The following is a 24,823-nucleotide window of genomic DNA, read 5'->3' as shown; positions in this document are numbered from 1 at the left end:
CTACTGGAATCGAAAATATGGATGCTCTCCAGTCATTGCTCCTGCAGGACATGGAGGGGTAAACAGGACAGGGAATGGAGTCACTGCCCTGGGGCACCCACCAGTCCCCTCAACGGCCTGGGAGGTGCCACCACTGGGGCCCCATCCCTTTTATCCCCTTCATCCTCATCCCATCCCCTCATCCTCAACCCATCCAATCCCACCTGTATTCCCATCTTCATCCTCCTCATCCCAATCCCCCTTCCATCCAACCTGCATCATCCCCATCCCTAACCCCATCCCTCCCTACCTCCATCCTCATCCCCACCCCAGCAGCACTGGGGAAGCTGCAGGGCGATGGCCATGAACAGGGAAGGGGTCCCAGGGGTCCCAGGTGGGTGCTGGACAGGAACTGTCACAGCACCGGGGGCTGGAGCCCCCACACCTGGGGGGCCAACACCAGCACCTTCTCCACATGCTGCTGCTGCCCCCCAACAGTCACAGCTTCACCCCATGGCTCTAGCAACACTCACTACCCCATGGCCACCCCCCAACAGTCACAGCTTCACTCCATGGCTCTAGCAGCACTCGCTGCCCTATGGCCACCCCCAACAGTCACAGCTTCACCCCATGGCTCTAGCAGCACTCGCTGCCCTATGGCCACCCCCAACAGTCACAGCTTCACCCCATGGCTCTAGCAGCACTCGCTGCCCCATGGCCACCCCCCCGAGCCCTGCAGAGCTGAGGAGAGGCAGATGTAGGGTGTCTCAGGCCAGCAGTGTGACGGGGGGCAGCTGGCTGTATGTGGGGCCCCCAGTGTCCTGGCCAGCCCCCCATGCCCTGACAACAGCACAGACGAGGGGACGATGCCCTCGACCAGACCCTTTATTCCGAAGGGTTTTACACAGCACAGACACACACGCCCCCTCCCCATGCACGGCCCCCCCCGCGCCCCTCCAGCCCCACACCCCGGGGGTTGCATAGAGAGCAGCTGGGTGGGCACCGGGGACCCCCGGGGGGCCAAGGGGGGCAGAGCCAGCCCGCCCCGTGCCCCCCCGCCCCTCGAGCCCAGGGGACCCCCAGGGTCCTGCCCTGCCCCCCGGGGCACAGGGCGGGGGGCGGCCACTCGTGTCCGAAGTGCAGCCCTGCCTCAGCCCAGCTCCGCCCCAATAAATTAAAAAGGTCCAAGTCCGGGGTTAAAAAGGGGCCCGGGGGGTCACTCCTCGGGGGGCTCGGTGAGGAAGGGGGAGGTGACGGCGTGGGCCTGGGCGATGGCCGCCAGCTCCTTGAGGAACTCGCTGAAGATGACGGCGCAGTACACGGCGTTGCGCACACGCAGGGCCTCGCCGTGCCGCGCCGGGGGGGCCAGGGGAGGCAGGGGCTGCAGCCCCCCGTCCCGCAGCCCCTGCAGTGCCAGCTGTGCCGCGTGCCGCGCGCGCGTCGGGCTGTTGGCGTGGCGCAGCAGCAGCTCCCCCAGGGACGGCTTCCGGCTGCGGGCTGCGGGACGGGGGGCACACGGGGGTGGCACCTATGCCCTAGTGCACCCCCAGCCCTCCCCCAGCCACTGCATAGACCGCTCACCTCCCCCGGACTCACACCCCCCATGGAGAAACCCCAGGGCTCCCCAGGTCCCGGCACGGACCCCAGACCCCCTGTTAACACACCATGCAGCCCCCAGCCCTCCCCGCAGCCCCTCATACTGTGCGCAGCCCTCGGCCCCTGGGCAATGCAGGGGGCAGTTCCCAGCGCCTCCCTATAACCCATGCATCCCACAGCCCCCCCACCAGCCCACAGCCCCCCGTGCAGACTCCAGTGCTCTGCACAACACACTACACAGCCCCCAGCCCCTAGGCAATGCACAGGGCAGCCCCCAGCCCTTAATGCAGCCCCCAGCCCCTTGTACAGCAGAGCATGCAGCCCCCAGGACCCGGTCCTGCCCCCAGCCCACCCCACAGCCCCAACTCCCTGCACAGCCCCTATGGGTTTCACACAGCCCCCAGCCCCCCATGCACCCCCAGTCCCTCCCGAGGCCGTGCCCTCACCCAGGGTGTCAGGGCGCCGCAGGGCAGGGGTGGCCCCAGGCCCCTCGGACCAGTCCAGCCGTCCCCGGGCGATCAGGTACTTCTTGGCCTTGAAGAGAAGGGCTGGGAAATCCTCCTGGCTGGCAGCAAAGCTCTCAATCTTGTTCTTCACCGAGCCCAGCACCTGCAGGACCACAGGACGGAGGTGTCCCAGAGGAAGAGGGAGTCCAGGGGCATGGGAGAGTTCCTGTCCCCACAGCGGAATAACAGCCATACTGCCATGGCACTTGGGGACACGGGGCAGTGGTGGGCTGGGCATTGCTGGGGGAACTCAACAGTCTTGGGGGTCTTTCCAACTCTTTTCCGTGACTCCATGAGGGAAGACGGTCCCGGGGAGCCATACCTGGAGCAAGGACTTCACACTGGGCTGGAAGACCATGTTGGTGTTGAGCAGGAAGGAGCGGAGCAGGGGCTGTGGGTAGCAGGCCAGCTGGGCCACCAGCCCTGTCAGCAGGAAGTTGACATAGAGCGAGTTGTGGGGCATATTCTCCAGCTTCCCGAAAAGCACCGACACGAAGGGGCCTGGGGGCACGGGGGGGTCAGGTGGGGGCACAGGGGGTCAGGTAGGGCCCCGCCAGCAGCCGGGACCCCCACCCCATCCCTCCATGCCCACCTGTGAAGGGCTGGCTGGGGGGCGGCCCCACCGCCCGCGGCGGGCTGGCCACCACCTGCGCCAAGGGGTCCGGGGGCCGCGACGGCGCCCGCCCAGCACCCGCGTCTCCCTCGGGCAGAGCAGCAAAGCTGGCGAAGGCCTCCTCCTCCTCGCGGGACAGGGGCGGCTCGGGGGGCTCCGGGGGGGCGGCCAGAGGCCCCCCCACGCCCCCGTTCCGCATCTCGGCCTCGATCTCGCGCAGCTCCTCGGTGAAGGCCTCGATGGAGACGCCGGTGCCGGGAGGCTCAGCAGGCGCCCGGGCCAGCAGCTCCTCCAGCAGCGAGTCCACAGACGGCAGCGGCTCCCAGCTGGGGGGGCTGTGCCTGGGGGGCCCCGTTCGGCGCCCCTCCATTGCCCTCCCCCTCGCCCTGGGGGCTCCGACGGACCTTCTTCACCACCACGTCCCCCTCGGGCCGCCCCGGCTCGGCCGCTGTGTGTGCCCCGTTCACCAGCGTCCCTCCGTCCCGGGGGTCGGGGCCAGACCCCCCCACACCGGGCTCATCCCCCCCGAGGGACCCCCCCAGCGCCTCTCGCGCCCCCTCCTCGGGCAGCCCCCGCTTCTTAGTCCGCGGGGTGGGGGGCCCCGGGGGCCGCGCTGGGGGGCTGTCAGGGTCAGGCGGGGGGCCGGGGGCGCGGGGGTCCTCGCCGTCGTAGGGGGCCGACCAGACGCGGCAGGCCCAGGCGCAGCGGTCTATGCTGCGCCGCGCGTCCCGCAGGTATTCCAGGTAGTTCCTGTCCAGCTCCGCCACCTCGTCCCGGGGACCGGCACAGGGGGGGCTGCCTGCGGGGGGACCGGGGGAGCGGGGGGCGGCCGCCTCGGGGGGGGCCGCGCTCGCCTGGCGCATGAAGAAGGAGAGGCGGGACGGCGTGGAGGGCTTCGGTGCCGGGGGGGCGTCTGTGCCGGGGCTGCCGTGGGCTGTGGGGGAACAGGGGTCAGCACCGAGCTGGGAGGAAGGGGTTCGAGGGGCTGTGGGGATGACACGGGGGTCAGCACCAAGCTGGGAGTGGGGTTTGAGGGGCCACAGGAACGGTGGGAAGGGGTTTAATGCCGGGACAGGGAGGGAATCTGAGGGACCACGGGGATGGGCTCAGCTCTGAGCTAGGATGGGGATGGGGTCCCAGGGGCTGTAGGGATGCCATAGGAGCACTCAGCACTAGGACAGAAAGGGGGTCCAGGGGCCATGGGGACAGCAAGAGAGCCCAGTGCCAGGACGGAATGGGAACAGGGTCTGAGGGGCCACAGGGATGGCACAGGGGGCTCAGTCCTGGGACGAGACAGGGCCTGAGGGGCCATGTAAAGCCTGGGAGGGGGCTCAGCATCAAGCCAGGATGCAGAGGGGGTGCGAGGGGCTGCAGTGCCATACCCCTGGCCCGGGACGGGGGCTCCTCCTCCCGGTCAGGGGGTGGGGGGGGGCTCTCGGGGCGGCAGCAGCGTGGGATGAGCGACAGGAACTTGGCCGCCGTCTTCCCGTAGATGTCCAGGTCCCGCACTGCCCGCTTCTGGCTCAGCATCACGTGGCTGCAGGGCAGCAGGTACCTGGGGGCAGGGGGGCACGGAGGGGCTGCAGGGGTGGACACCGGGACGGGGACACCCCACTGGACCCCAGCCCCTTCACAGCCAGGCAACAATGTGGCTGCGCCACACCCACATGTGCAGCTGGGAGCAAAGCCCCGGGTCCCATCCCAGAGAATCCCCTGGAATGGGGTGGCAGCAGGTGACCCCCCTGAGCCCCTCCAGTCCCCATTACCTGAGCACCAGCTGCAACATCACGTCCTCGCAGTTGAGGCTGAGCAGGGTCCGGAACAGGCTCAGGGACACCATGCACAGCTGGGGACAGCACAGGCATCAGGGGGGCAGTGGGGCAGGTGGGCTGGGGATGGGAACGGGATGAGGATGTTGGGGATAGGGATGTCGGGGATGGAATGGAAATGGGACGAGGACAGGGATGATGGGGGGCCGTGGGGGCCGCAGGGGCTCACCTGGGAGTTGCTGGTGCAGCCCACCAGTGTGTCCCAGTTGGGGTGAGTATGTTGGGGGTGGGAATGGGATGCGGGGAGGCCATTGGGGGCTCACGCAGCAGTTGCTGTTGATGCGGCCCACCAGCGTGTCCAGGATGGGATGGGGATGGGATGGGGGTGTTGGGGGGCCACAGGGCTCACCCGGGAGTTGCTGTTGATGCGGCCCACCAGCGTGTCCAGGATGGTGGCGTTGTCGTGCCGGTGCAGCAGCACGAAGCGCAGGAAGGTTTTCAGCAGCGCCGTCTCACTGACGCTGCGCAGGAACAGGTCCAGGTATGCCGTGCTGGCGATCATCTCCTCCACAGAGGTCTGTGGGACGGGCACCACAGGATGGGCACTGTGTGGCCCTGCCCACCCACACAGGCAGGGGTATGGGCAGCAGACCCACACTCTGTGCCTGCTCCTGGGGATCCCTCACCTTGTGCAGCGCCGGCCCCATCACAGGCACGAGGAACCCGTTGTGGACGTAATCCACCAGCTGCTTCTGCACCAGCGGGTGGGCAACCTGTGGGGCCACAGGGAGGGTCAGGCAGCCCCCTACAGTGCTGGGAGCCCCTCACAGCCCCCCGGCCCCACCTGGATGACAGCGTTGCAGAACTCGAGCGAGTTCATGAAGAGGACGAGGGAGGAGACGCCGATCCAGTCCTCGCGGCGCAGGAAGTGCCAGTCGTCCCCTCGCACCTCAATCTTGCGGGGCAGGGAGGAGTACAGGGCGCTCAGGCCCGTGGCCAGCACCTGGGGACACACCTGGGTACTCAGCTGCTCCACGGCCCCTCGGACCTCCAGCTGCTGGACCTGACCAGCCTCCTCTGAACCCCAATCCCACAAGAACCTGCCCCCCTCCAGCCTGGTTTCAGGCAGGGCAGCTGGGCTGGGCCCAGTATCCCACTCTGGCCCGAGGGACTGGCCCCCTTGCCCTCAGCCCAACACTGAGCCCTCCATCATCTCCAAGCCCCTCCATCATTCCCAAGCACTCCATCCCCAGGCCCCCTGTCACCTCCAAGCCCATCACTTGCAGACCCTCCATCATCCCCAGGTCCCTTGCCATCTCCGAACACCCCATCATTCCCAGGCCCTCCATCACCATGCTATCTCCAGGCCCCCATTACCCCCAAGCCCTCTATCTCAAAGCCTTCCATCACTCCCAAACTCTCCATCACCTCCAAGCCCCACAAGATCTCCAGACCCCCCATCATTTGCAGACCCCTCCCATCCCCAAGCCTCCATCAGGGGCAGCGCTCCTCCCTCCAGGCCTGTCCATGGCTCCAGCTCCAGTGGCCCAACCCAACCATGTCCCAGCCCTGCCCCAGGCAGGGGAGGCCCCGCTGGCCAGTCCGTACTGGGCAGAAGTAGGAGTTGTCGGTGATGGACTGTGCCACGGTGCGGTTGCTGGCCGACATGGCCATGATGAGCAGCAGCGCGTCGCGCGCCTGCTGGCCCCGCGCGCCCTCGTGGTGGATGAAGGGGATGAGGAGCGAGAAGATAATGAGGTTGGCGGGGCCCTGGTCCGTGTGGCTGTGGAAGAAGAGCTCCAGGATGGCCGGCTCGCGGGCCACAGAGACGCAGAGCTGGTTGAGCAGCAGCACCAGGCTGTTCTCGAGCGGGGCCGAGGCGGGCTCGGCGCACATGCTGAGCAGGCGCAGCAGCGGCGTCAGCACCGCCTTGTGCCGCAGCAGCGGCTGCCGGGCCTGGCTGATCAGCATCTCGTACAGCTTCAGCTGCTCCACCTGGGAACGGGGACACGGACGGGGTGGGAGAGGCACCGAGACTCCCAGGTCCATCTGCTCCCCCGGCGCTGCCCAGCCCACCACTGAGCCCCATCCCCAAGTGTCACAGCCAGACAGCTGCGAAATCCCCCAGCCCTGCCCTAGGCCACCCGTGACAGGGCTGAACAGCCCTTTCCAGGAGGAATGCTCCCCGATATCACAGAATGATAGGACACTGTGGATTGGAAGCGACCTTAAAACCCATCTAGTCCCAACCTAAATCCAACCTGAACCTCCCCAGGTGCAGCACCCGGCCCTTGGCCTGGCTGACCCTCACCCCACCCCACCCTCACCCCTTGAATCCAGCCTGTCCTGGCCCCCTGCAGGCCCCCCACTCCCACAGACCCCCCTGCCCCCTCCACTCCCATCATGGACCTTCCTCTCCTCGGTGAAGTCTCCCTGCAGGTGCCAGCACAGGAGCTGCTCCAACAGGTTCTCAGCAGCCACGAACTCCAGGATGGGCCCGCAGGCCATGTCCCCATCCCCCTGGGACCTGTCCCCGTCCCCCCGGGGCCGGTCCTCGGCCAGCAGGTTCAGCATCTGGTAGGTGTTGTTGCGGACGGCGCTGAGGTCGTCGGGGGCCGGTTTGCTCCCGCGCCGCTCCAGGATCCGCAGCACCTGCGGGAGGGGGGCACACGGGGTGGGTGCCGGGGGCTGGGAGATGGGGGGTCCCTGCCGCCCCTGCGCCCCACTCACCTGTGCCCAGTGGTTCTTGAAGACCATGAGGCAGGTCTCGGGGTCGGCAGTGACGGGGGGCTGCAGGCTGGCACTGCGGGGGGCTCGCTGCCCACCCGCCCGCGGTGTCAGCTTGCTCAGCCAGCTCATCCTCTCCATCGGCACGCGGGGCACGGCAGTCACGGGCAGCGCCAGGGGGCCCCGACCGCTCCGGCTGAGGCCTGGCACTGCCGCGGGGGCACGGGCGAGCGGGCAGGACACCAGGGTCCTCTCTCCATGCTGCTGCCAGTGGCTGCAGGGAGAGGGGAGGTCAGGGACCCCCAGCCCGGCTCTGCACCCAGCAACAGGGAGGGAGGGAGGAGGGAAGGAAGGCAGGCAAGCTGGAGTGCCGGGAGCTGGGCCAGGGCAGGGAGGGCAAGTGCGCTGGAGCAGCGGTGGCCGGAAAACTCTGGATCCCAGCTCTGCTCACACCCAGCGCCGGACTTTGAACCGGGAACCGGCCCAGCGCGGGTGTGGGGAGCACCCAGCACCCACCAGGACAGCTGGGACAGAGGGAGAGCTCCCACCCCCGGGCAGCATCACCCACAGCCGGTGCAGCATGATGGTGCTGCCAGGGATATTTATAGGGCCCTGTGCCCCAGAACCGCCACCACAGGCACCGGCACAGGACCAGGCACCGAGTGGCCCCCGGGGAGCCTGGGAACATTGAGACACCAGGAGTCCCCCAGCAGCACGTGGGGAGAGGAGTGGCACCAAGAGCCACTGCCGCAGCCCCCATGTGGGGCTGAGGGAAGCGAAAGCGCCATTAAAGACACCCCAAACCACAGGAGCAGGAAAGGGAAGTGGCCAGAGCCAGGGCAGTGGGACACAGCACCGGCAGAGCCAGCTATTTATACCGGCACAGCCGGTGTCCCATGTCCCACCCACGCACCAGGGCTCATGTGGCTGCTAAAGTTAGACCTGCCGAATGCCGGGGCAGTGCCAGCCCAGGGCCCAGCACCACAGCCCTGCACAGCCACAGCACAGACACAGAGCCAAAGGCCACAACGTGGCACACCAGGGACATCCCGGCACAGGGACCTGTCTGGCACACAGCCAGAGCCACTCCAGTGGGACAGGGACACTGGCTGCTGCCACCAGCCCCATCCTGGCACCAACGCCCCACCATCCTGACCCAGCAGCACCCACTGCCTGTGAGGGGACACGGCCAGGACATGGCACGGGGCCGTGTCACCACACTGGTGACACCCTAGTGTCACCGGGTGGGGCTGCAGCGAGGGTCTGGCAGCGGGGGAGCAGCCGGTGACCAGGGCACGGGGAGGTGTCTGGGTGTCACCAGGGTAGGGGCACCTGGGGTAGGGACAGGAGGGGCACGGTCACCATGGGTAGGGGGTGGCAGCCAGTGCCGGGAGGTGTAGTTGTGGGCACCGGCCCCTCCTATGCACCCTGGGAGGGGTAGCATGGTGGGGGGGGTCACCCGGGGGGTCACCGCGGGATGCCAGTGGTCCCGTGACGGTGAAGGCTACGCGCGGCTACGGGCTGTCCCACCCCGGGGCTGCTGTTCCCCAGCCCGCAGGAGGTGCTGCCCACCCAGGCACCCCCAGTCCCGGGGCCACGGTGACACCGGGACCTGGAGTCTCCCAGACCCTGGGGTCACGCAAGACCGGGACCTCCCCATGCCCCGGCGCCGGGCCGCCTACCTGGGTCAAGGTCGCGGCGGTCCCGTCCCGTCAGCGCCTCACCTGAGGAGGGCAGAGCAGGCGTCGGACGCGGGGCTGGGACCCCCGGGACCCCGCGCCGCTCCGGGCCTCCCCGGCACCGGGCCCCTGCCCCTCGGCACCGCGACCCGCCCAGGCCCGGCCCCGCCGCGGCTCCCGCGTCCCGGACACGGCCCGGCCCGACCCGGCCCGGCCCGGCCCGGGCGGTCCCGCACGGCCAAGGGCGGGCGGCGGCCCGGGCGCCCCAGGACCGCGGCGAAGCTTGGCCGGCCCGGCTGCGGGGCCCGCCCCGCCCGCGGTGCCCCCCGCTGCCGCCGTCCCCACGCGGGGTGTCCCGCTGGCGCTGTCCCGGCCGCGCCGGTGCCCCCGGTCCGTCCCGCCGCCGCTCACCGCCCGCCCCCGCCGCGGGCCCCGCACGCCCGCCGCCATCTTCGCGCCGCGCCCGACGCACCGCGCGCCGGCCCCGCCCACCAGGCTCGGCCACGCCCACCACACCTTGGGGGCGAGGCCCGGCGGAGGGGGCGTGGCCGGGCCGGGCCAGCCGAGCGCTGATTGGCTGCGCTGCCGGAGGAACGGGGAACTGCGAACCCCGTACGGGCACCCCTGGAAACGGTGACCCCGTACGGGCACCCCTGGAAACGGTGACCCCGTACGGGCACCCCTGGAAAGCACTGACCCTGTACGGGCACCCCTGGAAACGGTGACCCCGTACGGGCACCCCTGGAAACGGGGACCCCGTACGGGCACCCCTGGAAAGCACTGACCCTGTACGGGCACCCCTGGAAACGGTGACCCCGTACGGGCACCCCTGGAAACGGTGACCCTGTACGGGCACCCCTGGAAAGCACTGACCCTGTACGGGCACCCCTGGAAACGGTGACCCCGTATGGGCACCCCTGGAAACGGTGACCCCGTACGGGCACCCCTCGAAATGGTGACCCCATATGGGCACCCCTGGAAAGCACTGACCCTGTACAGGCACCCCTGGAAATGGTGACCCTGTGCAGGCACCCCTGGAAAGCACTGACCCTGAACGGGCACCCCTGGAATGAGGCATCCCCAGACACTGGGAACTCCCCCGAGCCAGGCACCGGGAACTGGGCATCCCTTACCAGAACCCCTGGAACCAAGTAACCCTGTACAGGCACCCACTGTTATGAGGCACCCCCAAAAACCGGGCACCCCTCCGAGCTGGGAACCCGGTACATATGTACTGTGAGTCCCCCGTAACTGGGCACCCCTGAACCGTGTACCAGGAGCCCCTGCACCGGGTAACCCCAGCACACTGCATCCCCAGAACCGGACACCCCGGACTCAGGCACCCCCCTGAGCCAGGCACCGAGAACTGGATTAACTGGGTATGGGGACCCACCCCTTGGAACTGGGCACTCCAGAACCCGGAACCCCTGTACCGGGATGCCCAGAACTGGGCATCCATGTACCAGATAACCTTGTATCGGGCACCCCGTGCCAGGTAACCCCGCACCAGGCACAGCTCTGACGCGTGCACCACGTACCGGGAGCTGCCACCAGCTCTGCAGAGGGCACTGCCTGGCACCGGCCATTGTCACTGGGGCCTGGCCTGGGCCCCAGCACACCTGGCCACAGCTCCATATCCCAGCCTGCCCAGTGCACCTGGCACCGTGGCTGCCACAGCCCAGGCATCCCGGGGGGCCGTGGGTGCCCCAGGGACCCCACGTTGCCAGGACGCGCCTGGCGCTGCAGGAGCCACGTGGCCGGGACCCCTTGAGGGACCACGCTCAGGGCTGGGCACCGGCGGCAGCATCTGCTGGGCACCGAGGTGCACAGGACCCAGCACAGGACCCGGCACAGGACCCGGCACAGGACCCGGCACAGAACCCAGCAGAGGACCTAGCACAGAACCCAGCAGAGGACCCGGCACAGGACCCACCAGTATGTGGATGCACAGGACCCACGGCGTACAGGAGGATGCACAGGACCCCTGTCACGCAGGATGAAGCCCCTCAGCTCCCTCCTGTCCTGCCGCTGGGCCTGGCTCCGGCCGTGCGGCACCTCCAGGCCCATGGCCAGGGCTGAGGCTGGCACCGGCACTGGACACGCTGTGGGGTGAGCAGGGCATGGCTGCCCACTGCGGGGCTGGGGTGGGGGCACTGCAGGGAACCCCTCGGTCCTACAGGTGCTGGGGGGTGGCTGAGCCCCTGAGCCCCTGGCAGCTGTGGGTGGGTGCAGGGCAGCAGGGCCAGGGGTCCAGAATGGGGATGGGGTGACACCAGGTCCCTCTGTGCCCCCGGCAGCACCGCCATTCCTCAGAGGTGGACCCTTGACCCCGCCGGGGACTGGCACTACTGGTGGATCAGCCTCATGGTGCTGCCCATCCTCTACAACTGGGTCGTCCTCATCCTCAGGTGCCAGGCAGGGGGGTCAGGGCAGGGATGTGGGGCATCCCGGGCCCCTCAGCCCCGTCCTGGTGACGCCCTGTGATGCCACCTGCACCCCAGGTGCTGCTTCCCCGAGGTACAGGAGGCACATGTGGGGCTGTGGCGGGGCCTGGACGGGCTCAGTGATGCGCTGTACCTGCTGGACATTGCCGTGCACCTCCACACAGGTGTGTACACACACACAGACACACGGTGTTACACACAGACAGACACACGGTGTTACACACAGACAGACACATGGGTGTGTTACACACACATACAGACACACAAGTGTGTTACATACAGACAGACACACACATAGACACAGGGGTGTGTTACACACAGACAGACACATGGTGTTACACACAGACAGACACAGGAGTGTGTTACACGCACATACAGACACACGAGTGTGTTACACACAGACAGACACAGGAGTGTGTTACACGCACATACAGACACACGAGTGTGTTACACACAGACACACACACGGGTGTGTTACACGCACATACAGACACATGAGTATGTTACACACAGACAGACACACACACAGACACAGGGGTGTGTTACACACAGACAGACACATGGTGTTACACGCAGACAGACACATGGTCTTACACACAGACAGACACAGGGGTGTGTTACACGCACATACAGACACACGAGTGTGTTACACACAGACAGACACGAGTGTGTTACGCACACAGACAGACACACGAGTGTGTTACACACACACAGACACAGGGGTGTGTTACACACACAGACAGACACACGAGTGTGTTACACACACACATACAGACACATGAGTGTGTTACACACAGACAGACACACACACAGACACAGGGGTGTGTTACACACACACACAGACACAGGGGTGTGTTACACACACACACAGATACACGGGTGTGTTACAGACAGACACACACACAGACAGGTGTGTTACACACAGACACAGACACACAGTGTTACACACACACAGAGACACACGGGTGTGTTACACACAGACAGATACATACAGACATACAGGTGTGTTACACACAGACACAGACACACGAGTGTGTTACACAAAGGCAGACACGCACACAGACACAGGGGTGTGTTACACACAGACACGCAGGTGTGTTACACACAAACGCACATGCAAACGCACAGGTGTGTAAACACACACACACACACATGCACACACAGGTGCTCTCCTACCTGGCACAGCTGTCACCCAACCCCGCACGAGGGGGATCTGGCTGGGCACTCTGGGGTCCCAGCATGCACTGCTAACCCTCAACCCCACAGCAGCCCAGGGGACCCCCAGTGACATCCCCAGGGTGCCCATCCAGAGGTACTGGTCTCCAGGACCCCCCCACACTCCGTGGCAGGCAGTCACCTAGTCCCCACTGCCAGCCCCTTCCGTCACAGGGACCCCCTGAGAAACCCCTACCCCTCAACTCTCCCGGGCCCCCCCAGCGCCATGACCCTCCTGGCTGCCCCCAAGGTTTTCTGGAGGATGGGATCCTGGTGCAGGACATCAGCCGGACGCGGCGGCGCTACCTGTGCTCCTGGGCCTTCCCCTGGGACGTGGCAGCTGTGCTGCCCACCGAGCTGCTCTGCCTGCTCCCAGGGGTCCCGGGGGTCCCAGGGGTGCCGGCAGCACGTGCCAACCGCTGCCTGCGGGCGCCACGGCTCTTCGAGGCCTTTGACCGGTGTGAGACACGCACGGGGCGGCCCAACACCTTCCGCGTGGCCAGCTGATGATGTACCTGGTGCTGGGCATCACTGGCACGGCTGCCCTCTACTTCGCGCTGTCGGGCGCGGCTGGGGCTGGGGCGCCGACCCCTGGGTGTGCCCTGCCTTCGCGCGAGCACCTCTGCGCCGATACCTGCACAGTTTCTACTTCTCCACGCTGGTCCTGGCCATGGTGGGCCGACACGCCGGTGCCCGCAGCGCGAGGAGGAGTTCCTCTTCACCATTGCCGTTTCCTGCTGGCTGTGCTGGGCTTCGCACCATCACCGGCAGCATCAGCGCCGTCATCGCCAACCTCAGCGCGGCCGACGCCGCCTTCTACCCCAACGCGGGGCCGGTGCGGCGGTACCTGCGGGCGCGGGGCGTGGGCGGGCGGCTGGCGAGGCGCGTGGCGCGCTGGCACCAGCACCTGCGCATGCAGCGCAAGCTGCCGGCGGAGCGGGCGGTGCTGCAGCACCTGCCGCGGGGGCTGCGGGCCGAGGTGGCGGCCAGCGTGCACCTGCCGGCCCTGCGGCGCGTGGGGCTGTTCCACGGCTGGGGGTACGAGGTGCTGCGCCAGCTGGTGCTGCGCCTGCGCCCGCAGGTCTTCGGCCCCGGCGAGTTCGTGTGCCGGCGCGGCGACGTGGGCCGTGAGATGTACTTCGTCCGCGAGGGCCGGCTGGCCGTGGTGGCCGAGGACGGCGTCACGCAGCTGGCCGTGCTGGGCGAGGGGCTCTACTTCGGGGAGATCAGCCTCATCAACATCAAGGGTGAGCCCCACACCTCACACCGACGCCGCCCCCGCTGCCCCCTGGCTCATGGCCCCCACCCTGCAGGGAACACAGCGGGGAACAGGCGCACGGCCAACATCCTGAGCATCGGCTACTCGGACCTGTTCTGCCTGGGCAAGGAGGACCTGGCCGAGGTGCTGGCCGAGTTCCCCCACGCCCGCGCCGCCATGGAGGCCAAGGGCCGGGAGCTGCTGCTGGGCATGGGTCGGCTGGACACGGGCGCTGAGGCAGCAGCGGCGGCAGCCGAGGCCGAGGCTGAGCAGCGGCTGCAGGGGCTGGAGGTGGCCCTGGAGGGGCTGCAGACACGGGCGGCTCGGCTGCTGGCACAGCTGGAGGCCAGTGCCCTGCGCATGGCCCTGCGCATCCAGCGCCTCGAGGGGCAGCTGCACCTGAGGCAGCAGCAGGACGAGGCAGCGGGGATGGCTGGGGCAGCAGGAATGGCCACACTGCAGTGGCCAGCCAGGACACGGGGTCCTGCTGTAGGACAGGAGCCCCCCAGGGCACGAGGTCCTGCTGGAGGACAGGGGTCCCCCAGGACACAGGGTCCAACCGAGACCCAGGGTCCCCTCAGGGCCCGTGATCCTGTCGGTTACTGGGATCCCTTCAAGGTGCAGGTTGCCCCCAAGGCACAGGATCCTGTTCAGGGACCAAGTCCTGCTGGAGGATGGGGTCCCACTGGGGTGCAGGGTCCCTCCAAGGCACAGAGTCCTCTTGGGGATCAAGGTCTGCCCAGGGCACAGGGTCCCCCAGTGGCAGAGGGTACCCCAATAGCACAGGGTCACAGTGGCACACAAGGTCCCCCCAGGTCACAGGGTACTCCCACGGTGTGGGGTCCCCTCGGGGCACAGGGTCCTCCCGGGACACGGGGTTCCACTGGGGCACAGGGTCCCAGTGGGGTGCCAGGTCACAGGGGGGCACAGGCTCCCCGCAGGGCACAGGTTCCTCCTGGGGGCCGGGTTCCCCCTAAAGCACGGGGTCTTTCCAAAGCACAGGGACACCCTGGGGGAGGCGGTCCCCATAGGATGCAGGGTACCCCCATGGCACAGGGTCCCTCTTGGTCACGGGGTTCCAGACAAGTGCAGGAAATCCCCGGGGCTCGGGGTCCTGCGAGGGGTCGGGGTGCGGGGGGACCAGTCCCGCGGCACTGAGGGGTCACCTGGGGGGGCCACAGCAGCGAGACACCGACAGCTGCTGCCGCTGCGGAACGGGGACCGGGACGAGGAAGGGGCCGGGAAGAGAACGGGTCGAGGTCGGGGAGCGGTGGGATCTGGGCTGGGAACGAGCCGATACCGGAGTCGGAAGCAGCTCGGGACCCCCAGCCCGCCGGGCCGTCCCGGGGTCACTCGCGGGGACACGGTGACAGTCCCACGGTGACAGTCCCACGGTGACAGTCCCACGGTGACAGACACCGCGGTGACGGCCGCCGCCGCCGCCTGGCACAGCAGGAGCGCTCCCGGTGAGCCCCGTGCGAACCCCCCGACCCGCCCGGGGCTCCGCCTGCATCCCGGTACTCCCCGAGCCCCGCTTCCCGGCCCCTCCGTGCCCCTCGCCGTCCCCCGGTTCCCTCGTTCCCGACTCCCCCGCGTTCCTCTCGTACTCCCGGGCTCCCCCCGCCGCCGCCGCCCCCCGCCCCCGGCCCCGGCCCGCCCCGCGCCGGGCGCCGCCCCCGCTCATCCACCGGCGGCTCCGAGCGGAGCGGAGCGGAGCCTCGTCCCTCCGGAGCCTGCCGGTGCCTCCCGGTGCCTGATCCCTCCCGGTGCCTCCTGCCGGGGGGGGGGGGGGGCACGGGGGGCCCCGCCATGGATCCCCGGTTCCCCAACGAGTCGCTGCAGGAGCTGCTCTGCCGCGCCGGGAACGGCACCGGGAGCGGTACCGGGAACGGCACCGGCACCGGGACTAACAGCTCCGCCTGCGACCTCCTCCGCAGGGGCCTCCGCGGGCCCCCGGCGCCCAGAGGTGAGATGGGGGAGGGCGGGAGGGACGGCCCTGCACCCCCAGGCACCCCGCTTCGTCCCGCCGTGCCGCCACGGTGCCCCCCGCCCTGCACCCCGGTGCCCCCGGTCCTTGCTCGATGCTGCACTCGTTCCCCGCCGTGTCCCCCATCACATTCCGCATCCCGGTCCCCGCAACCCGGCCGGAGGCTCGGCGGCCCCGGCACTGCCCGGTGGTCACGCTGGGGATCCCGGAGGGGACACACCGGGCTGTGCCGGGGCAGCAGGAAGGCGGAGGGGACCCCGACAGGGGTGGCACAGCCACCACCCGTCCCGCACCCCGGCCCCACTGACAAGTCAGGGACCCCCAACCCCTCCCCTCTGACCAGCCGGGACCCCCAATCCCAACCCACCAACGGGGCTGGGACCTCCCAGTCCCATTCCCCGACTGGAACCCTCCAACACCACGGTCAGGGCTGGGGCTCTCATCGCCCTCCCCCGCCCAGCCGGGCCCCGCCAGCCCCCGCTGTCACTCGGCTCCCGGGTCTGGACGTCCCCGGTCACGTCCCTGCGCTGCCGACGGACCGGAAGCCGAGCTCCGGGGGAGGGTGGGCAGGATGGGGGCACCCGTGTGGCTCAGGGCCCCCCGACCTCACGGAGCAGAGCCGGGGGGCAGCGGGAGCACCCCGGTCCCACGGCGACTGCCACACGGGGAGAGCCAGGACGCTCAGCTGCCGGATCCCCACCAAGGCACCCGGTCACGCTGGAGCCCCGGTGCCCCCGAGCCCGGACCTGTGCCGGGGTGCCTCCGGGGTGCCCTGGGGGTGTCTTTGAGGTGCCTCTGGGGTGCCTGGTGCCTGCTCTGCACTGAGCCCCGTGGAGCCAGCCAGAGCCCCAGTGCCTGGACCTGTCCCGGGGTGGCTTCGGAGTGCCTCTGGAGTGCCACCGGGGTAGTCTTAGGGTGCCTGCGGGGGTGCCCTCGTGGTGCCTCTGGGGTGCCCTGGGGTCCCCAACGCGGCTGCCCGCAGAGCTGGACGTGGCCGTGCGCGTGGTGCTGTACGCGCTCATCTTCGTGCTGAGCGTCGGGGGCAACACGCTGGTGGTGGCCGTGCTGGCGCTGAACCGGCGGCTGCGCACCGTCACCAACTGCTTCCTGCTGTCCCTGGCGCTGAGCGACCTGCTCCTGGCGCTGTGCTGCATGCCCTTCACCCTGCTGCCCGGCCTCATGGGCGCCTTCGTCTTCGGCGATGCCGTCTGCAAGCTCGTCGCCTACCTCATGGGTACGGGGGGATTGTCCTGCCTCATGGGTACAGGGGAAGGATTGTCCTGCCTCATGGGTACAGGGCAGGAATTGTCCTGCCTCATGGGTACGGGGGGGGGGATTGTCCTACCTCATGAGTATGGGGGGATTGTCCTACCTCATGGGTATAGGGGAATTGTCCTGCCTCATGGGTATGGGGGGATTGTCCTGCCTCATGGACACGGGGGGGGGGGGGTTTGTCCTGCCTCATGGGTATGGGGGGATTGTCCTGCCTCATGGGTATGGGGGGATTGTCCTGCCTCATGGGTATGGGGGGATTGTCCTGCCTCATGGGTATGGGGGGATTGTCCTGCCTCATGGGTATAGGGGGATTGTCCTGCCTCATGGGTATGGGGGGGGGGGATTGTCCTGCCTCATAGGTACAGGGCAGGAATTGTCCTGCCTCATGGGTACGAGGGGGGGGATTGTCCTGCCTCATGGGTATGGGGCAGAAATTGTCCTGCCTCATGGGTACGGAGGGATTATCCTGCCTCATGGGTATGGGGGGATTGCCCTGCCTCATGGGTACAGGGGAAGGATTGTCCTGCCTCATGGGTACGGGGGAGGGATTGTCCTGCCTCATGGGCACAGGGGAAGGATTGTCCTGCCTCATGAGTGTGGAGGGATTGTCCTGCCTCATGGGTACGTGGGATACAGGGTGGGGGTCTCACAACCTACCTCATGGGTACATGGGGCGCACTGGGGGGCTGCAGGGGGTCACGGGGGGCTGCAGGATCACGCCACACCCACTGATCCCCCCCCACTGCCCTCAGGGGTGTCAGTGGCCGTGTCCACCTTCAGCCTGGTGGCCATCGCCCTCGAGCGCTACAGTGCCATCTGCAACCCGCTGCAGTCGCGCGCCTGGCAGACGCGGTCCCACGCCTGCCGCGTCATCGCGGGCACCTGGGCGCTGGCGGCGCTGCTGATGCTGCCCTACGCCGTGTACAGCACCACGCGCCCCACTGCCCCCCGCGCCCCCCGCCCGCCCCCCGCGCAGTGCACGCACCACTGGCCCAGCGAGCGCGTCCGGCAGGCCTGGTGAGTCCCGGGGGGGCACAGGGGGCAGGGGGGATGAGGGGACACTGAGTGACAAGGCCACCTGTCCCAGGTACGTCCTGCTGCTCCTCGTCCTCTTCTTCATCCCGGGCGTGGTGATGACGGTGGCGTATGGGCTCATCTCCCGCGAGCTCTACCGCGGCATCCGCTTCGAGCTGCACGTCAAGGGGGAGGCGGCAGGTGAGGGGACAGGGTGGGGGTGACACTGGGGGTGACCCTGTCCCGGAATGAGAGGGAGGGTAGAGCCCCCACCCCAGCTCCCCATAGCGGGGGATTCCCCGGGGACATCCCCTTTCCCAGGGACCTCCTTGTAGGATGTTCCCATAGCCTTGGGGTGCAGTGCGTCCCCGTGATGCCATGGATGTGTCTGTGTCCCCTGCACCCCATCCCACTGCCCAGAGGATGCTGCCATGGTGTTGGGGTGCCTCAGGTCTCCATGGTGGTGTGATCATGCCCATGTTCCCCTAACACCCCATCCCATCACCCAGAGGATGCTCCCATGGTGTTGGGGTGCATCATGTCCCCCCAGTGCCACGCCCTGACCGTGCTCCCTCGTCCCACAGCCCAGCGTGGTGCCGTGGGGGACGCGGTGCCCAGCTGTGACGAGGGGGACGGGTGCTACCTGCAGCTGTCGCGCCCGGGCGCGGCACTGGAGCTGCGGGCGCTGGGGGTGGGCGCGCAGCAGGACCGGGCACGTGTCAACAGCTCGGGGGCCCAGCTGGCAGCCAAGCGGCGCGTGATCCGCATGCTGGTGGTCATCGTGGCCATGTTCTTCCTCTGCTGGCTGCCCATCTTCGCCGCCAACACCTGGCGCGCCTTCGCCCCACGCGCGGCCCAGCGGGCGCTCTCGGGGACCCCCATTGCCTTCATCCACCTGCTGTCCTACACCTCGGCCTGCACCAACCCCCTCATCTACTGCTTCATGAACCGCCGCTTCCGCAAGGCCTTCGGGGCCACCTGTGCGGGCTGGGGGTGCCGCCGCACCTGCCCCCGCCGCCCCCCCAACGACGAGCCCCCCATGGCCAGCGCCTCGCTCTCCAAGTTCAGCTACACCACTGTCAGCAGCCTGGGCCCCCCCTGAGCCAGACCCCTGAGCTGGACCCCTGAGCTGGACCCCCTTGAGCACCCTAACACGAGTGCCTTGGGCCCCCTACCCTGAGCCCCTACCCCATGAGCCCGGTCCCCCTCAAGCCCCCCGTGGCCAGAGCCTCCCTCTCCAAGCTCAGCTACACCACTGTCAGCAGCCTGGACCCCCCTGAGCTGGACCCCCTCGAGCCAGACCCCCACCTCGCAACCCCCGGGTGCTGCCAGCACCCTCTGTGCCCCCCGCTGCCTCCCAGCTCAGGGCACCCCCAGCCCCCTGCTCTCCCGTGACCCCCTCACCCACCAGCCCCACTCAGCCCCAGTGCCCCCAGTCCCCGTCTGGATGGGGGCAAAGGGCGAGGCAGGGGAACCCTCGGGGCTGGGCAGGCTGCGAGCGGGGGGAAGTCGAGGCGCCCACAGCCAGGGGTCCCCCTGCGCCGCTCCCCGGCTCCAGTCACAATAAACTTGTCCTGTGCCCACCCGCGACAGCTGTGCCACCGGTGCCCACCCGCGACTGCTGTGCTCCCACCACGCCTGCCCGGCCGCCGCGAAGGCTCCGCGGGGCAGCCCCGGGCGGGACGGGGGGTCGGCACCGCGCGGGGCTCGGCGGAATGGGACCCTCCGCTGCGGAACCCCGAGCCTGGCGGCGGCGGGAAGAGCCGCGGGGGACTGGGAGCCTCGGGTCCCGTGTGACCCCGCCACCCCCCGGGGGGTGACCCCACAGCCCCGATGTCCCCCCTTTACACCCCCGGCACGCCGAGGTGCCCCGGGACTCCATCTCCCGTCATGCCCCGCGCTCCAACACAGGCCCCGCCCCTCACAGTGCTTGTCTCCCCAGGTGGCCACGCCCTCTCCCCATAACTCCGCCTGCTATTGGCCACGGCCACGCCCCCGTTGCTCTCGACCGCCCCGCCTCTGGCACGGGCCACGCCCCCCTCGCGTCCCGGCCCCGCCTCTCTCGCTATTGAATACCGAGGTGGCCCCGCCCCCGGCCGGCCCCGCCTCCTGTCCCTCGGTCATGGCTACGGGGGTCCAGGCCCAGCCGGGGCCGCTGTCCCGGTCCCTGCCGCGGTCGCTGCCGCTGGCCCTGGCCGTGCTGGCGCTGCTGGCGCTGCTGGCGCTGCCGGGGCCGGCGCAGGCGGGGCTGCCCCCCGACCCCGGGGAGCAGCTGGTGGCGGCGGCGCCGCGCTGGGGCTGGAGGAACGTGTCGTGCCCGGCCTGCCGGGTGCTGTTCGGGGCACTGGACCTGGCGCTGCAGGTGGGCACGGGGGCACCAGGGGGCACCGGGACACGGGAGGCACCGGGGGGACACCGGGACACGGCTGGCACCAGGGAGATACGGGGACACGGGGGGCACCATGAGGGGGACACCGGGGCACCGGGACACGGGGGGCACCATGAGGGGGACACCGGGGCACCGGGACACGGGGGGCACCGGGGGGACACCGGGACACGGGGGACACCGGGGGGACACCGGGCGGGGCACGGGGTTGGGACATCAGGACACCAGGACGGGCAGAGCAAGGCGGCAGAGACGCGACAGGAGCGGGGACAGGGAGTGGGACGGGACAGGGACGGGCTCAGTTGCGGGGACGGGGACAGGGCAGGCCGGGCCGGTCCCTCGTGACGGGGCTGGGCCGGGACAGGTCGGGGCTTGTGACGGGCACGAGACCGGGACAGGAACGGGGACAGGGACGGGCGGGGCCAGGCCAGGGGCTCTGCTTGGGGGAACAGGGACGGACAGGGCAGTGACAGGCTGGGACAGCGATGGGCTGGGACAGGGACGGGAACAGGGACTGAGACAGTCTAGGATGGGCCGGCAGCATCGTTCGGGGACAGCGATGGGAGGGAATGGGGGCAGGCAGAGACAGGGACAGGCTGCAGTGGGGATGGTGTAGGGGCACCCCGTGTCCTTCCCCAGGAGGGAACCGGGCTGGGGAACGGAGGGGACAGAGAGGATGGGGGGCCATGTGGGTCCCCTTTGGCCTCGGGACACCCAGCTGAGGGCTGGGGGTGGCCAGTGGGTGTGAGACAGTGTCAGCAGCCAGGGGTCAGGGTGTGGGGTCCATCCCGGGGAGCTGGTGGGCGCAGGGCAGTGAGGACACATGGGGGGTCAGTGTGCCAGGGTTGTGGCCAGTTAGTGTGGGGCAGTGAGGACAGTGAGGGATTTGGGGTGCTATGGCCATCCTGGGGAACTGGCAGGTGCGGGGCAGTGAGGCTGGCCATGGAACAGGGCGCCGTGCCCATCCCCGTGCAGGGCTGGCGGGCATGGAGCAGCGATGGCAGCTGGGGTTTGGGGTGCATGGCCTATCCTGGGGGGCTGGCGGGCATGGGTAGTGGGGGCAGCCATGTTTCGGGGAGCCGTGTCCATCCCAGTGTACCCCCGCAGCTGGAGCCGAACGTGGCGCGCGTGGGGCGCGTGGCATCGCGGCTGTGCCAGGAGCTGCGGCTGGCACGGCCGCCCGTGTGCCGCCAGGCCGTGCAGCTGTTCCAGCACGACGTGGTGGCGGCCTGGGCGCGCTCAGTGCTGCGCCCGCCTGAGGCCTGCGGGCTCCTGCTGGGCCCCCGCTGCGGCCACTGGGACATCCTGGGTGCCTGGAACCTGTCCCTGCCCACCGCCCCCAAGCCGCCGGTGCGGCCCCCCCTGCCGCCGCCGCCCGGTGCGCCCACCGCCCGCATCCTGTTCCTCACGGACCTGCACTGGGACCGCCGGTACACGCCCGGCAGCGCTGCCGCCTGCCCCGACCCGCTGTGCTGCCGCGGGGCCCCCCACGACGGGCCGGGGGCCGCGGGGTTCTGGGGCACCTATGGCAAGTGCGACCTGCCCCTGCACACCATCGACGCGCTGCTGGCACAGCTCCCCAACGCCAGCAGCCGCACCAGCGACGGCTCCGGCGACGCCAGTAACGGCACCGGAGGGTTCGCGGCCGCGTACTGGACCGGGGACATCCCCGCGCACGACGTGTGGCAGCAGAGCCGCGGGGACCAGCTGCGGGCACTGCGCACGGTGACGGCCCTGCTGCGCGCCCGCCTCGGGGGGCTGCGCGTCTTCCCGGCCGTGGGCAATCACGAGGCCACCCCGGTGAACGCCTTCCCCCCGCCCTACGTGCGTGGGAACCAGTCGGCCGCCTGGCTCTACGACGCCATGGCCGAGGCCTGGCAGGGCTGGCTGCCCCCCGCCGCCCTGCGCACCCTGCGGTGGGCACGGCGGGCGGGGTGCTGGGGTACCGGGGATCGGGGGGCACGGCGCTGGGGACTCTGGGCTATCAGGGGATCGGGGAGATGGGGTTTGGGGTAACAGGGCTGGGGGGGGTTCTGCAGTGGAGGGAGCAATGGGGGGGCCTGGGCTAGCAGGGGTAAGGGGGGGGCTGGTGGGGGGCTCTGGGCTACTGGGGGCTCAGGGCTAGGGGGCAATGGGGGCCCCAAGCTAGCAGGGACTTGGGGGGCTTGGAGGGCTGCGGGTATCTCAGGTTCATGATGCAGGGTCGGGGGGGGGTCTGTGCATAGAGGAGGTGCAAGGAGAGGGTTCGTGGCTGGTTGGGGTGCAGGGAGCTGCTGGCAGGCCGAGGACAAGGGGGCCTCCAACTGAGGGGGGCAGGGGTCTGTGGGCAGAGGGAGTGGGTAGCTGGGGGGCTGTGGGACGAGTATGGTGTCCATGGGTTGGGGGGCACAGCACTGACTCCCTCTTTCCCTGCAGGGTCGGTAGGTTCTGCACAGGTTGGGGTAGGGGGTTCCATGGGTGAGGGAGGGTGTGTGGGACAGGTGTGGGGTCTGTGAGGCAGGGGCACAGGACTGACCCCGCTATTTTCTTGCAGGGCCGGTGGGTTCTACACAGCGCAGGTCTGGCCCGGGCTGCGCCTCGTCTCCCTCAACATGAACTTCTGCTCCCAGGCCAACTTCTGGCTCCTCATCAACGCCACCGACCCCGCGGGGCAGCTCCAGTGGCTCATGGGGGTCCTGGCAGATGCTGAGCGTGATGGGGAGAAGGTGAGGGGGGAATTCTGGGGGGAGATTGGGGCGTCCCGGGGTTCCTGGGCACCCTCAAGCCCTGGGTCCCTGCCCCCAGGTGCACATCATTGGGCACATCCCCCCGGCCCACTGCCTGCACAGCTGGAGCTGGAACTACTACCGCATCATCAGCAGGTCAGTGCCCACACACGCCCCTGGCCCGGACCCCCACCCTGTGCCACACACCCCGAGCCTGGACCCCTGGCCCTGACCCCCACACTGTGTGCCAGACCCCTGCCCTTGTGCCCTGCCCCACATGCCAGACCCCCACACTGCACCCTGGACTCCAGCCCCATGTGCTGGGCCCCTGCCCTGCACACCAGACTCATGTCCACAGGCCCTGGACCCCCACCCCACACATCAAACCACCGCCCTGCATCCCACACTCATGCTGGACTACATGCTGGACCCCTACACCAGACCCCCACCCCATGCCCTGGACCTCCACTCCATGAGTCAGACCTCTCCCTACTCGCCCTAGACCCCCATCCTGTGTACCAAAGACCAAAAGCCCCTCCCCACATGCCAGATCCCCACCCCATGTATACTGGACCCCCTTGGGGTGGCATCAGCATGGGAGGGGGGCAGGGGATGGTGTTGGAGCACCCAAGGTTGGGACCCTGAAGCTGCCAGGCAAAGCCATGATAAGAGGTCTGTGAGTGGCCAGGCCTGGCTTGGGTTGGGGGCCCAGGGTGGGGGGCTGTGGGTCTGGATGCTGCCCCCCTTCACCCCACAATGGCAGGTTCGAGGGCACCATCGCAGCACAGTTCTTCGGGCACACGCACCTGGACGAGTTCGAGCTGTTCTACGATGAGGAGACGCTGTCACGCCCCGTCTCCATCGCCTTCGTGGCACCGAGTGTCACCACCTACATCAACCTCAACCCTGGTGCGCCCCAACCCCCCCCAAATGTCCCCCCACCCCCCAGTCCCTGGCGCTGACAGTCCCTCCCGCGCAGGGTACCGCGTGTACGAGGTGGCCGCTTCCTACCCTGGGAGCTCCCACGCAGTGCTGGACCATGAGACCTTCATCCTGAACCTGACGGAGGCCAACGCTGCGCCCCCGGGGACGCCCCCCCGCTGGCAGCGGCTCTACGGCGCGCGCGAGGCCTACGGGCTGCCCGCGGCCTTCCCGGCCGACTGGGACCTGCTGGTGCGGCGGCTGCAGGACGACGAGCAGCTCTTCCAGCGCTTCTGGTTCCACCTGCACAAGGGGCACCCTCCCCGCGAGCCCTGCGGGGGCCCCTGCAAGGCCGCCCTGCTCTGTGCCCTGCGCTCCGGCCGCGCCGGCGACCCCGCGCTCTGCCGGCCCCTGCGCCCCGCCCTGCCCTTCCCACGCATTCAGGAGCTCTGGCGACAGCGGCAGCTCTGCTGACACGGTCACACTGGGAGCGGGGTTGGAGTCAGCACATGGTCACACTGGGAGTGGGGCCGGGAGTGGGGTCGGCACATGGTCATGCCAGGACTGGGTTCGGTACTGGCACGTGGTCCTCACATCTCACCAGATGCACAATAAAGGCACAGTGGGCCCCACCATCCCTCCCCATCCTCATCCACCAGGATTGGGATTGGAGTCAGGATCAGCACACAATCCTTGTGTTCCCATCACCCAGCCAATACAGGTATGATGGACCTCAGTGCCCTTCATCT

The 24,823-nt window shown here is 68.8% G+C and overlaps 4 protein-coding genes across 4 annotated transcripts; 3 read left to right on the top strand and 1 right to left on the bottom strand.

Annotated features, from left to right (window-relative positions):
- Positions 1-846: 846 nt before the first annotated feature.
- On the bottom strand, positions 847-8,984 carry FAM160A2 (family with sequence similarity 160 member A2). Its single transcript, XM_032680072.1, is given in 14 exon segments — positions 847-1,476; positions 2,022-2,184; positions 2,404-2,582; positions 2,674-3,028; positions 3,030-3,628; positions 4,077-4,249; positions 4,461-4,540; positions 4,873-5,040; positions 5,150-5,236; positions 5,308-5,466; positions 6,072-6,458; positions 6,873-7,115; positions 7,194-7,464; positions 8,873-8,984. Coding segments are annotated over 13 exon segments (3,012 nt in total). The 5' UTR covers positions 7,332-7,464; positions 8,873-8,984; the 3' UTR covers positions 847-1,195.
- Positions 8,985-10,934: 1,950 nt separating this feature from the next.
- CNGA4 (cyclic nucleotide gated channel subunit alpha 4) lies at positions 10,935-15,170 on the top strand. The gene is given in 11 exon segments (XM_032677845.1): positions 10,935-10,978; positions 11,167-11,277; positions 11,371-11,477; positions 12,779-13,027; positions 13,030-13,091; positions 13,094-13,207; positions 13,210-13,255; positions 13,258-13,281; positions 13,284-13,775; positions 13,842-14,303; positions 14,869-15,170. Coding segments are annotated over 11 exon segments (2,013 nt in total).
- A 324-nt stretch (positions 15,171-15,494) lies between these two features.
- CCKBR (cholecystokinin B receptor) lies at positions 15,495-19,652 on the top strand. Its single transcript, XM_032680130.1, has 5 exons — positions 15,495-15,752; positions 16,756-17,007; positions 17,801-18,065; positions 18,136-18,263; positions 18,647-19,652. The coding sequence occupies exons 1-5, from the start codon at positions 15,596-15,598 to the stop codon at positions 19,162-19,164; spliced, it is 1,320 nt and encodes a 439-aa protein (XP_032536021.1). The 5' UTR covers positions 15,495-15,595; the 3' UTR covers positions 19,165-19,652.
- Positions 19,653-20,177: 525 nt separating this feature from the next.
- On the top strand, positions 20,178-24,719 carry SMPD1 (sphingomyelin phosphodiesterase 1). The gene is made up of 6 exons (XM_032680116.1): positions 20,178-20,424; positions 21,556-22,364; positions 22,982-23,153; positions 23,233-23,309; positions 23,917-24,062; positions 24,133-24,719. The coding sequence occupies exons 1-6, from the start codon at positions 20,185-20,187 to the stop codon at positions 24,546-24,548; spliced, it is 1,860 nt and encodes a 619-aa protein (XP_032536007.1). The 5' UTR covers positions 20,178-20,184; the 3' UTR covers positions 24,549-24,719.
- Positions 24,720-24,823: the final 104 nt, after the last annotated feature.

The sequence above is a fragment of the Chiroxiphia lanceolata genome, chromosome 2, assembly GCF_009829145.1.
Source record: "Chiroxiphia lanceolata isolate bChiLan1 chromosome 2, bChiLan1.pri, whole genome shotgun sequence".
Lineage (NCBI taxonomy): Eukaryota > Metazoa > Chordata > Aves > Passeriformes > Pipridae > Chiroxiphia > Chiroxiphia lanceolata.
Note: the sequence above shows the minus strand (reverse complement) of the source record. Positions and strands in the feature narration are given on the sequence as shown.